The sequence below is a fragment of the Cucurbita pepo genome, chromosome LG09, assembly GCF_002806865.2.
Source record: "Cucurbita pepo subsp. pepo cultivar mu-cu-16 chromosome LG09, ASM280686v2, whole genome shotgun sequence".
Lineage (NCBI taxonomy): Eukaryota > Viridiplantae > Streptophyta > Magnoliopsida > Cucurbitales > Cucurbitaceae > Cucurbita > Cucurbita pepo.
This window is the reverse complement of record NC_036646.1, coordinates 5,143,095-5,156,756: the sequence shown is the minus strand read 5'-3', so window position 1 is coordinate 5,156,756 and position 13,662 is coordinate 5,143,095. Positions and strand designations below refer to the sequence as shown.

The 13,662-nt window shown below is 34.8% G+C and overlaps 1 protein-coding gene across 1 annotated transcript; it reads right to left on the bottom strand.

Moving 5' to 3' along the window:
* Positions 1-3,782: 3,782 nt before the first annotated feature.
* LOC111802093 (glutamic acid-rich protein-like) lies at positions 3,783-9,671 on the bottom strand. Its single transcript, XM_023686340.1, has 6 exons — positions 9,380-9,671; positions 8,909-9,004; positions 5,251-5,573; positions 4,593-5,167; positions 4,154-4,292; positions 3,783-3,962 (listed from the first exon to the last, which is right to left on the bottom strand). The coding sequence occupies exons 1-6, from the start codon at positions 9,669-9,671 to the stop codon at positions 3,783-3,785; spliced, it is 1,605 nt and encodes a 534-aa protein (XP_023542108.1).
* Positions 9,672-13,662: the final 3,991 nt, after the last annotated feature.

Here is a 13,662-nt window from a genome sequence, read left to right as displayed (position 1 = left end):
CTTGTTCTAAATTGAGTCACTCCATAATCGAACTTGATCAAGGTTTGATTGAATGGCTCGGGTGCAATTCTACAACAAGAATTGCTTGAAACTTAGAAATGGCAAATATGATGCTCGGATTTCTAAGGGAAACGTTTCAATTTGAGATCTGAATTACATTCATCCACAAATCTGCATTTTACATAACATATTGTGGGTATTTATAGTCTCCCGATAAAAGATGTTTGTGGACGGGATTTATTCCCGATCCTCTTTAATCTCCACAAAAGAATAAGTCAAATTGACCATTTGACTTTTACATGATTTATAAAATTAAAAATAGTTCTTTCTAACAAATGTTGACGTGCTTGAGTGGTTAATGTAATAGGCTCAAAATCAATTGAGCTCTCTAAGAGCGTAGGTTTGAATTTTTTTGTTGACATTTTTTAATCGACATTTTTTTTAATCTTCTTGGCATCGACATTTTTTGAATCTTCTTGGCAATAGGTTCATTTAGAACACCGTGATTCTTATCATCTTCCCCCTCTTCAAAAGGATTGGTCCTCGAATCAGAAAGTCAAATTCGTCCTTGAATCAGAAAAAATCATCACCTCTGTAGGAGTATACAATTTCTTTTCCTTCACCTCCTTTTGCAATATTTTGATCAAATCTGTCTGCTTCACTCACAAAAATATTAGAACATTTAGTTTCTTTTCGTTTAAAACATTTGCTACAAAACTTATGGACATCGTGCTTTATCTTCGGCCATAAGAAGTGTTTATGCAACATCTTATAAACTGTATTAATCCTGAGATATCCCATTAAGGCACCACCATGTGCTTCTCTCAAAAGCAAATCTTTTATAGACCATTTAGGAATACAAAGCATAAAAAAAATTATGAAACAAATAATAATCCTCCATAGCTTTTTTTGCCAGACAAGATGCATAAATAGTTCTGAAATCTTGGCTCTATATAATTCAGTAATATGCTCAAGTCCAAGAATTTTTGCACTAAGAGAAGTAAAGATATCGTACCTTTTAGATAACACATCAGCTACCATATTATAATTACCTTGCTTATATTTGATAACATGCGAAAATGTTTCAATAAATTCCACCCATTTTGCATGTCTACAATTCAGATTGCTTTGATCCTTCACGTACTTCAAGCTTTCATGATCAAAATGAATCACAAATTCTCTAGGCCATAAGTAGTGTTGCCACACATGCAATATATGAACTAAAGCAAATAATTCTTTATCAGAGGTAATATATTTCAATGTTGCTCATTTAGTTTTTCACTAAAATATATTAAGTGCTTTCCATCTTGAATTAAAACAATACTTATGCCCAAACCACGTACATCACATTCAATTTCAATAGTTTTATCAAAGCTAGCCAAAACCAATAATGGTTTGCTTAATTTCTTCCTAAGAAAATTGGATGCATTCTCTTGCATTTCTCCCCATTTAAAAAAAATATTATTTTTCACTAAGTTATTCAATATTGCAGTTATGGTACTAAAATCGTTTATAAATCTTTTATAGAAGCTAGCTAACCCATAAATACTTCTGATTTTACTTGCACTTTTTGGTGTTAGCAAATCTCTAATGACATTAATTCTCTTTTTATCTTCTTCTACTCTGTTTTTACCAACTTCTACTATGTTTTTACCAACTATAAAGCCAAGAACTTTTTCCATGCAAAAGCTACACTTGTTAAAATTAAATTTCTCTTTTTTATGTGTAATCAAAACTAACGTAACATGCTCCACATGTTCAAGCAAAATCTTCAAATAAATTATAATATCATCAATATAAACAACATGTTTTTTCAGATATTTTTCCAAAACATTATATATTAAGCGCATTGGTGTACTAGGAGCATTAGTTAACCCAAAAGGCATAAGAAGCCATTCATACAATCCAAACTTAATTTCGAAAGTTTTTCCATTCATCTCCTACATGCATTCTAATTTGATGATATCCAGATTTCAAAATAATCTTTATAAATAGACACGAATCATGCAATAAATCAAGCATATCATCTAACCTAGGAATAGGATGTCGATGCTTTACCGTGATTTTGTTGATGTCTCTATATCGATGCATATGCGTCAAGTTTCATCTTTCTTTGGCACCAATAAGTCTTGTATAGAACATGAACTCGAACTTTCTGGTACATAGCCCTTCTCCATGAGCTCCTCCACTTGCCTTTGAATTTCTTTTGTCTTGGTTGAATTGACTCGATAAGCTGGCCTATAAGGAATGACAGTCCTTGGAATGAAGTCTATTTTATTTTCAGTACCTCTAATGGGAGGTATTTCTTCATCTTGGAACATGTCTTCAAATGTAAAAGAGATTGAAAAACACTAGGCAAAGCCAAGTTGTTATNAAAAAAAAAAATCTATATATATATATATATTTAAATAACTATCTCTCTTCCTTTTTTTCTTCAATTTCATCTCTTTTTTCATTCTTCTTTTTTTCTCTTTGATTTTTCTCTATTTTTTCACTCAACTCTTGTTTTTCTTTTAACTCTTTTTCCTTAGACTCTTTCTTTCTTTGCTCCAACTTTAATTGATCAGCAAATAAATTTGCAGAACTCAAAGGTACAAGAGTGGGTTTTCTACCATCTTTTACAAAATAATACCTATTCAAATAGCCACCATACATAACCCTCCTGTCAAATTGCCATGGTCGGCCAAGCAATATGTCTCCAGCATGCATTGGTAACACATCACAAAGAACTTCATCTTTATATTTTCTCCAAGTAAAAGATATTAAAGCTTGAAAAATTACCTTCATTGTTCCACTGTCATTGAGTCATTGAAGCTTGTAAGGTTTAGGATGGTGTTGGGTTGGAATTAGCAACCTTTTGATCAGCATGGTACTTATGACATTGGAGCAGCTTCCACTATCAATTACAAAACTACAAGGAGTCCCCTTGACTAAACACCTTGTGTGAAATAGGTTGTCTCTTTGATCATCAACATCATTCTCTGTAACTTGGGTTTTAAGAAGTCTTCTGGTAACAAGTACCAAATGACTCCCATCTTCCAGTTCCTCCTCATTCTCCTGGATTTCTTCTTCAACTAGCTCATCATGGTCACGTTCCTCACTATCTGTGACAACTTGTCCATTCTTGATGATCATGACTCTCTTGTTAGGACAATCATGACTAAGATGACCAATTCCTTGACATTTCCAACATTTGATGTCTCTATTTCTTTCTCAAATCTCCTTATATTCATCCGCTTTCTCTTTACCCTTGGAGGTNATATGTCTCCAGCATGCATTGGTAACACATCACAAAGAACTTCATCTTTATATTTTCTCCAAGTAAAAGATATTAAAGCTTGAAAAATTACCTTCATTGTTCCACTGTCATTGAGTCATTGAAGCTTGTAAGGTTTAGGATGGTGTTGGGTTGGAATTAGCAACCTTTTGATCAGCATGGTACTTATGACATTGGAGCAGCTTCCACTATCAATTACAAAACTACAAGGAGTCCCCTTGACTAAACACCTTGTGTGAAATAGGTTGTCTCTTTGATCATCAACATCATTCTCTGTAACTTGGGTTTTAAGAAGTCTTCTGGTAACAAGTACCAAATGACTCCCATCTTCCAGTTCCTCCTCATTCTCCTGGATTTCTTCTTCAACTAGCTCATCATGGTCACGTTCCTCACTATCTGTGACAACTTGTCCATTCTTGATGATCATGACTCTCTTGTTAGGACAATCATGACTAAGATGACCAATTCCTTGACATTTCCAACATTTGATGTCTCTATTTCTTTCTCAAATCTCCTTATATTCATCCGCTTTCTCTTTACCCTTGGAGGTCTCATCTTTGTTCTTTTTGTCAAGATCATACTTGCCTCCAACTTTGAAATCTATCTTTTCAACATTTGCATTCTTTTTCCAAGTGTTGAAAGTAGTTGACTTTGAAATACCATACCTCTTGGAGTTCTCCTTCTCCTANGTTGGGTTGGAATTAGCAACCTTTTGATCAGCATGGTACTTATGACATTGGAGCAGCTTCCACTATCAATTACAAAACTACAAGGAGTCCCCTTGACTAAACACCTTGTGTGAAATAGGTTGTCTCTTTGATCATCAACATCATTCTCTGTAACTTGGGTTTTAAGAAGTCTTCTGGTAACAAGTACCAAATGACTCCCATCTTCCAGTTCCTCCTCATTCTCCTGGATTTCTTCTTCAACTAGCTCATCATGGTCACGTTCCTCACTATCTGTGACAACTTGTCCATTCTTGATGATCATGACTCTCTTGTTAGGACAATCATGACTAAGATGACCAATTCCTTGACATTTCCAACATTTGATGTCTCTATTTCTTTCTCAAATCTCCTTATATTCATCCGCTTTCTCTTTACCCTTGGAGGTCTCATCTTTGTTCTTTTTGTCAAGATCATACTTGCCTCCAACTTTGAAATCTATCTTTTCAACATTTGCATTCTTTTTCCAAGTGTTGAAAGTAGTTGACTTTGAAATACCATACCTCTTGGAGTTCTCCTTCTCCTAAACTAGTTGCCCTTCGATTTTGACAGCAAGGTGTAACAATTTTTGCATATCAAAGTACGCTTACCTATCCACTTGATGAGCAAGTTGTCGGTTTAACCCACCAAGGAATCTAGCCATTGTATCTTCCTCATCTTCATCAATAGATGCTCTATTCATAAGGGTCTCCATTTCTTTGTAATATTCTTCAACACTCTTGGATCCCTGTTGTCTAGCCATTGTATCTTCCTCATCTTCATCAATAGATGCTCTATTCATAAGGGTCTCCATTTCTTTGTAATATTCTTCAACACTCTTGGATCCCTGTTGTCTAGCCATTGTATCTTCCTCATCTTCATCAATAGATGCTCTATTCATAAGGGTCTCCATTTCTTTGTAATATTCTTCAACACTCTTGGATCCCTGTTGTCTAGCCATTGTATCTTCCTCATCTTCATCAATAGATGCTCTATTCATAAGGGTCTCCATTTCTTTGTAATATTCTTCAACACTCTTGGATCCCTGTTGTAAAGTATAGAGTTTTTGCTTGAGTACTCGAGAATAATGCTTAGGAATGTACCTTTTTCTCATTAATGTCTTCAATTCCTCCCACGCTTCAATTGGTTCTTCATAATTTCTCCTCCACTCTGATTTCAAAATTGTCTACCATATAATGGCGTAATCACAAAATTCAGCCACAGCAAGCTTCAACTTTCTTTCTTCACTGAATTGTTGCAATCGAAGACATGCTCAATTTTGCTCTCATATTGCAAATACTCATATGGATCAGATCTCTCATAGAAAGTTGGAATTTTTAGATTTACTCCCCCAACTCCTTTTTCTTTTTCTCTCTCATATGGGTACTCTCTCTCAATTCTTTTTTGTGCTAAAATTTCTCTACCCCTTCTTCTGACTCTTCCTCTCCCTCGACCGACATCTCTCCCTCCCCTAGGACTATGTCCCGCTAAAAGGGTGACATTGTCATCTTCTTCATTTTCAACTCCTTCATTCAAGAGTACTTCCCTCCCTTGAAGATTACCTAAGGCTATTTCAATTCGCTCCATTCGGTCTGTCAATGTACTAATAACTTGATTCAAACGAGTAATTGTTCCGACCTGTGCTTCTCTCCACCTAGCTTCATTGATCTCCCCTCCATTTCCTCCATCTTGGTTAGTGGAATATGTTTAGAACCTCACACACTCAACTCACTGATTTTTCACTTAGGGACACTCGTGTTTATACACACAAAGGTAGGCTGCTTGGGAAAGTGACTAAATTATGATCAAGGTAGGCTAATATATCAGTAAAGCAATTGTGACAGTAGCAAGCTATTCAAGGCAATCAAGATAAGTTAAATTATGAAGTAACAACAAAATAAAAGAAGTGAACAAGAAAATAAGAGACGCGGAGATATTTTTGGATAGGATTGCACACTGAAAAAATAAAAAAAAAATTCCAAAAAGAAAGGACGTGAAGATTTTAAGAACGATCTAACTCTCTTTTTTACAGAATTAGAGAAATTTAAAAGTTATCTTCAAGCGTAGATTATGAGAATAAAAAAATATCAAACACAACGTCTAGATTTAGATGGATTAAGAAAAAGATGTGAATTGAAGTTTATTTCATCTTGAAATAAACATGCAAATTATCTAAAAATATGATAAAGATCGTTTATAATCACAATTGTAATAACAAATATGATAAGATTTTTTTTTCAAGATCTCGACGTGATCTTTACGAAGAAAATGAGAACAAAGTGAAATGATATGAATTCAACTGCTGACCCTTTGCATGTACCCGAAGGGCAGATTATAAGAAGCAAGGTTAAGAAGATTCAAGAGGCCTATATATTGCATCTTCGAAAGCTAGCTAGTGTACAAGTTGAAACAAAGAGTTTTGAGCCCAAAAATCTTTATAGCACTAGCATATCAAATCAAAAAGATAATGGAGTAGCTGACATTGGAAAGTAATTAAAAGACTTGCCTTTGGTAGTTGAACTACCAATTAAGACAATTTATGAATACCTTATTTTCTTCTATTTGTATTTAATAGCATTTACTAGTGATTTGTAGTTGGGGGTTGAATTTTATTATGTTAGAGTTAACTTTTGGTCTATTTAAAGGCATGTAATATTCATGTTTGAGGGATTTTGGTTGAATACAGAAAAAACCTTTGTGTTTTCTTGATACCCTTTTGGTGTTATTCTTTTTCAAATCTTGCTTTAGGTTTGATGTTTAAACCGATTCATTGAATTAGTTTTGATCAAGCTAATTCTGGAGTGAATTGTCTTGGTATCTAAGAGTGACCATCATAGATTCCAAGTTCGATCTAAGAGTCATTCATCTTCTAACCAGCTCTTGGTTGGAATCAACCCATTAAGTTAGCTTTCTCTGTGAGCGTTTTTCAAGAATTCTAGAAGGACCTCTAGCTTTGCAAATTACAACATTGTAGGTGCTTATCATTTGGTATCATAGCATTTGCTCGACGTTCTTTGACTACTCTAGAGGTGAAATATCTTTATTGTTATTTTTTTTTCTATCAAATGATAAGATAAGGAATCACTACAAGGGGAATAAGATTCGGATTACCTTGTTGATCAAATATCTCAAGGCAGGAACATTGTTTGAGATTCGAATCACTCCACAAGCAAGATCGATCATGTCTAGCTTGAATGATTGTTGTTGATCAAATATCTCAACGCAAGAACACTTGATTGAGATTCGAATCACTCCACAAGCAAGATTGATCATGTCGAGCTTGAATGATTCTACATGCAACCTAAACTACATAGAATTGCAAAGAAACTTAGTCATTGGCTAAAGAAAAGCACAAATGCTTCTTTCTATATTTTCCAAGTCTTCTTACAAATACAACATACATGGCTTTATATAGCCTCAAAATGAAACTACTAAAGGCATTCCAAGAGTTGTAACATTCATACTTAATGGCCATAATTAACCATTATGTAATTGTAGCCTAAAGTAAATAAAACCTCTTAAAAAAAAAAAAAAAAAAAAAACATATCAAATCAAGAAGATAATGGAGTAGCTGACATTGGAAAGTAATTAAAAGACTTGTCTTTGGTATGAACTACCAATTAAGACAATTTATGAATACCTTATTTTTTTTCAATTTGTATTTAATTGCATTTATTAGTGATTTTTAGTTGGTGGTTGAAATTTATTATGTTAGGTTTAACTTTTGGGTCTATTTAAAGGCATGTAATATTCATGTTGGGGATTTAATTGTTGAAAACAAACAAAAACTTTGTGTTTTCTTGATACCTTTTTGGTGTTATTCTTTTTCAAACCTTGCTTTAGGTGAATCGGTTTAAACATCAAACCTAAAGCAAGGTTTGAAAAAGAATAACACCAAAAAAGTATCAAGAAAACACAAAGGTTTTGTTTGTATTCAACAATTCATTTCCAAACATGAATATTACATGTCTTTACATAGGTCGAAAAGATAACCCTAACAACAATAAAGTTTAACCACCAACTACAAATCACTAATAAATACTATTAAATACAAATTGAAGAAAATGAGGCATTCATAAATTGTCTTAATTGGTAATTCAATTATCAATGACAAGTCTTCTAATCACTTTCCAATGTCATCCACTCCATTATTTTTTTTATTTGATACCTGAATGTTCTTTGTATTGCTTCTTGTAATTGCTCGTTTGGGTATATGGAAGTGATCAGTTGTTGGATTCATATCATCCCCTTTCTTTAAAAGAATTTGTCCTCAAATCAAACTCTTCGTTCTTTCTGGACAAGAACTGAATATTGTTTTTTTTTTTCTATACTAATATATTTTTTTTCTCACCTTTACTTTTTTTTTTTTTTTTTCACTCTTATCTCTCTCTTTTACCTTAGTTTGTTCTCTCGACTGTTGTTCTTCATATTCTTTCTTTTTCTTCTTTAATTTCAATTGGTCACAATGTACTTCATATGGAGACAATGGAAGTAAAGTAAATTTCTTTCCACACAAAGTAAAAGTATACTTGTTCATCAAACCATCAAATATTATCTTTCTATCATATTGCCAAGATCGGCCGAACAAGATGTTCCCGCATGCATTGATACGCATCTCAAAGGACTTCATCTTTATATCTTCCAAGATTAGAAGAAATAAGAGCTTGGGAGTTTACTTTAATTTCTTCTTTGTTTGTCAACTATTGAAGTTTGTATGGTTTTGGATGTGGATGGACAGAAAGTTGAATTCTTTTTACAAGAAAGTTGCTTACCACATTTGTGCAACTTCCACTATCAATCACCAAGCTGCATGAGTTTCCTTTGATCAAACATCTTGTGTGGAACAAGTTTTCCCTTTGATCTTCAAATTTATCTTTCTTGATTTGAACATTGAGTACCTTTCTTATGATCAAAGATATGGAATTACCTTCTTCAACATACTCATCATCACATGCTGCGATTTCTTCCACAAGTTGTGAATCATGATCCTCATATTCATCATCTGAATCAAGTATACCATTCCCTATCACCATAAATTTTTTATTAACACAATCTTTGCTCATGTGTCCAAACCCTTTGCACTTCCAACATTGAATAGAACTAGACTTCTCCTTTACCGTCTTTGAAGCTTCATTCTTTTTACCATTGGAACTCTCAGCCTCTACTCTTTTAGCAGTCACAAACTTTTCTTTTTGGTGACATCGATTCATTTCTATTCACAAAACTATTCTTATTCCAAGTTTTAGAATTTGAAAAGGTGTTAGTTTGTAATGTGTTCCTTTTTTAATGCTCTTTTCTTCCTTCAATTGGTCTTCAATTTTGAGAGCATAATCAAACATGTCTTCCAGATATGGTGATGGATTTCTGTCAACAAGATGAGCAATTTCTCGATTCAAACCTCCAAGGAATCTAGACATGGTATCTTCTTTTTCTTCTCTAACATTTGCTCTTTCTATCATAGTCTCCATCTCTTGATAATATTCCACCACACTTTTTGTTCCTTGCCTCAAACCTTGCAATTTAGTTTTGAAATTTCTTTCATAATGTTTTGGAACATACCTTTTTCTCATGGCTTCTTTAAGTTCTTCCCATGTCTCTATTGGATCCTCCTCTTTTCTTCTTCTCTCGGATTTGAGATGTTGGTACCAATCACCAGCATGATTGGTAAATTCGGCAATAGCAAGTCTCATCTTCTTATTTTCACTATAGGTGTTGCAATCAAACACATGCTCTATCTTTCTTTCCCACTGCAAGTATGCCTCAGAATCTGCCGTTCCACAAAAGGGCGGGATTTTGAGTTTAACTCCCCCATCTCTATCTTCATGTACTCTTTCCATCCTTCTAGGTTGCATAATAGTTGCATGGTTATTTCTTCCTCTCCATCTACCATCAACTTGTCTTTCTTGTACTACTATACCTTCATCTTCTTGTAATGTTCGTTCTTGTCTTTGTTGTTGCGCCCTTCTTTCTTGTCTATCTTCCATCATCATTTCCATCATACCTTGAATTGCTTGAAGAATGGTTGTATTAAGATCTGGAACTGNCTTCTTTAAGTTCTTCCCAAGTCTCTATTGGATCCTCCTCTTTTCTTCTTCTCTCGGATTTGAGATGTTGGTACCAATCACCGACATGATTGGTAGATTCGGCAATAGGAAGTCTCATCTTCTTATTTTCACTATAGGTGTTGCAATCAAACACATGCTCTATCTTTCTTTCTCATTGCAAGTATGCCTCAGAATCTGCCGTTCTACAAAAGGGTGAGATTTTGAGTTTAACGACCCAATCTCTATCTTCATGTACTCTTTCCATCCTTCTAGGTTGCATAATAGTTGCATGGTTATTTCTTCCTCTCCATCTTCCTTCAACTTGTCTTTCTTGTACTACTATACCTTCATCTTCTTGTAATGTTCGTTCTTGTCTTTGGTTTTACATCCTTCTTTCTTGTCTATCTTCCATCATCATTTCCAACATACCTTAAATTGCTTGAAGAATGGTTGTATTAAGATCTGGTATTGGTGGTACTCCTTCTCCATTATGTGACATTTTGTTATCAAGGGATATATATTTTTTTTTAGATTTTTTTTCTCTTCCCCCCCTCCCCGATAATCTAAGAAAAAAAAAAACTTGATAAAAAAAAATAACAATAAAGATATTTCACCTCTAGAGCTGCCAAAGAACGTCGACCAAATGCTCTGATACCAAATGATAAGCGCCTCCAATGCTGAAATTTGCAAAGCTAGAGGTCTTTCGGTAATCCTTGCAAAACGTTAACAGAGGAAGCTAACTTAACGGATTGATTCTAACCAAGAGATGGTTAGATGATGAATGACTCTTAGATCGAACTTGGAATCTATGATGATCACTCTTAGATATCAAGACAATTCACTCCAGAATTATCTTGATCAAACCTAATTCAATGAATCGGTTTAAACATCAAACCTAAAGCAAGGTTTGAAAAAGAATAACACCAAAAAGTATCAAAAAAACACAAAGGTTTTGTTTTATTCAACCATTGATGCCGAAACATGAATATTACATGTCTTTAAATAGGCCCAAAAGATAACCCTAACGTAATAAAGTCAACTACCAACTACTAATGCTATTAAATACAAATGGAAGAAAATAAGGCATTCATAAAAACTACTAATAAATGCTATTAAATACAAATTGAAGAAAATAAAGCATTCATAAATTGTCTTAATTGGTAGTTCAACTACCAAAGGCGATGTCAGCCACTCTATTATCTTCTTGATTTGATATGCTAATGCTATAAAGATTTTTGGGCTCAAAAGTCTTTGTTTCAACTTGTACACTAGCTAACTTTTGAAGATGCAATGTATAAGCCCCTTGAATCTTCTTAACCTTACTTCTTGTAATCGGTCCTTCGGGTACATGCAAAGGGTCAAGAGTTTAATTCATATCACTATCTCTAGGCTTTTCCATAGCCTTAGCTGACCTCAAAGCAGTCTTATACGTGGTAGGATCTATGGCTTCAACTGTTCGATGAATTTCTGGATTCAGTCCAAGGATGAACCTTTTAGCAATTTTTAGTTTTGTATCCACTAATGATGGCGCGAATCATTTCAACCTTATAAATTCTCTTGCCTAGTCATCCACAAAATGTCCACTCTATATCAGATGGGTGAGCTCCTGTTGTCTTCAAAGTCGGACTACCTTCGGAAAATATTATTTTAGGAATATGTAATAATCCAAAAATAATAATAATAATAAATTAATTAATTAAAAAAAAAAACAGCAGCTTCAAGTTGCTGCCATGGAGAAAGGAAGAATGGACAGGTGGATTGAAGGGAAAAGAAAGAAAAGAGAGGAAGATGGAGGTGTGGGATGAAGAAGGGTGGTTTGTTTTGGTGTTAGTGTTATGGATGGTGGTGGTGGTTGGCGTTGGCATGGCCGACGAGGAAGCACCAACTAATATCGAAGAAACAGAGGAAGAGAAAAGAAAGAAAACAGAGACATCAGAGAAGGGAGAATCTTACCCATATGCCCGGTAAACCTTAAGGTTCTTTGGCATTTGTTGTGACAACGTGCAAACCTGAGGTTGGGGAGACGATTGTGAAGGCTGTTCAGCCATTAAACCTCTAAACTAACCTGATTTAAGCGGTTGTCGCAAAGGTAATGAAAAACCCATATCACCGAACCTTTAAATCTCGATATCTTGGTTCATATTACATAATAAGTTATGAAATAGGGCTTGTTAGAATCGTAATAAAGAGATCTATAAATTTGTAGAAGGAATCGAGATGATATTCGGATTGTAGAAGTAAGATATGGCTTAGGGATACAATGGGTATTAACAAAAAAGTTGGAAAAATTTCAGAAAACGAAGGGGAAGAAGAAGCGCGTGCACTACACGCAAGGCGCGTGAGGAGCCGCGACTGGGCGTGCTCCTGGCGCATGGGACAGACACCCCGAGCGTGTGCAAGCGCGTGCATCATCGTTTTGGCTCCCGGTTTGTCCTGTTTGATTCGTTTTGACCTGTTCTACCTAGATTGACCTATACTTACCTTGAAAATGGTGAAATATAGGTCTAATTGGAAGGAATTGTGTTTTAATACCCTATTAAATGTACATTCAAGAGAGAAAGGGATTCGAAACCAGGTAAGTAGCATATCGATCTTTGAACTAGTTCTTAACTTGTTAAACAACATGTGAGTATGTTGTTTACCTGATTAAGAGCTTAGTATGTTATGATGAGCTTTGATGATATTGAGTGTTTATTGTATATTGTGACTGCTTGCCTAATGTAAGCATGATATAAATGATTGCCAGAATGTTCTATGTGTTGAACATGATACATGTATGAAAGCATGCAGTAACTGTGAGTATGTTATGCATGTTAATGAAAAGGTTATGACTCTAGGATATGCTTATTGGTTGTTGAGCTATGGCTTATTTATATGAGTATGATAGTCTACTAATTCCCGCGGAGTTCCTGGCCAACGCGCTGTGTGCTAAGTCAGGGAGCATGAGTACTCCTGACTGTTGGTATATGAGATAAACAGGCCGCTAGAGAAATTAGTAAACNCCTTGAAAATGGTGAAATATAGGTCTAATTGGAAGGAATTGTGTTTTAATACCCTATTAAATGTACATTCAAGAGAGAAAGGGATTCGAAACCAGGTAAGTAGCATATCGATCTTTGAACTAGTTCTTAACTTGTTAAACAACATGTGAGTATGTTGTTTACCTGATTAAGAGCTTAGTATGTTATGATGAGCTTTGATGATATTGAGTGTTTATTGTATATTGTGACTGCTTGCCTAATGTAAGCATGATATAAATGATTGCCAGAATGTTCTATGTGTTGAACATGATACATGTATGAAAGCATGCAGTAACTGTGAGTATGTTATGCATGTTAATGAAAAGGTTATGACTCTAGGATATGCTTATTGGTTGTTGAGCTATGGCTTATTTATATGAGTATGATAGTCTACTAATTCCCGCGGAGTTCCTGGCCAACGCGCTGTGTGCTAAGTCAGGGAGCATGAGTACTCCTGACTGTTGGTATATGAGATAAACAGGCCGCTAGAGAAATTAGTAAACGGGCCGTATTTGACCGAGAGCGAGTCTTACATACGAGTCCAAAATTCTAGATAAGCATATCAAAAGAGAGTCAGTAACCTAAGCTGGAGGTAGCTGAGATACCTCATTAATGAA

What these genes read in the sequence shown, in the direction of transcription:
- LOC111802093 (XM_023686340.1), bottom strand. Translation starts at nt 9,671, where the DNA reads ATGAGACTTGCTATTGCCGAATTTACCAATCATGCTGGTGATTGGTAC. An exon ending in ATGAGAGCAAAATTGAGCAT is followed by an intron (nt 5,168 to 5,250) that starts GTCTTCGATTGC and finishes ATTATATGGTAG; the next exon opens with ACAATTTTGAAATCAGAGTG. An exon ending in CTTGCTCATCAAGTGGATAG is followed by an intron (nt 4,293 to 4,592) that starts GTAAGCGTACTT and finishes TGGTCATCTTAG; the next exon opens with TCATGATTGTCCTAACAAGA.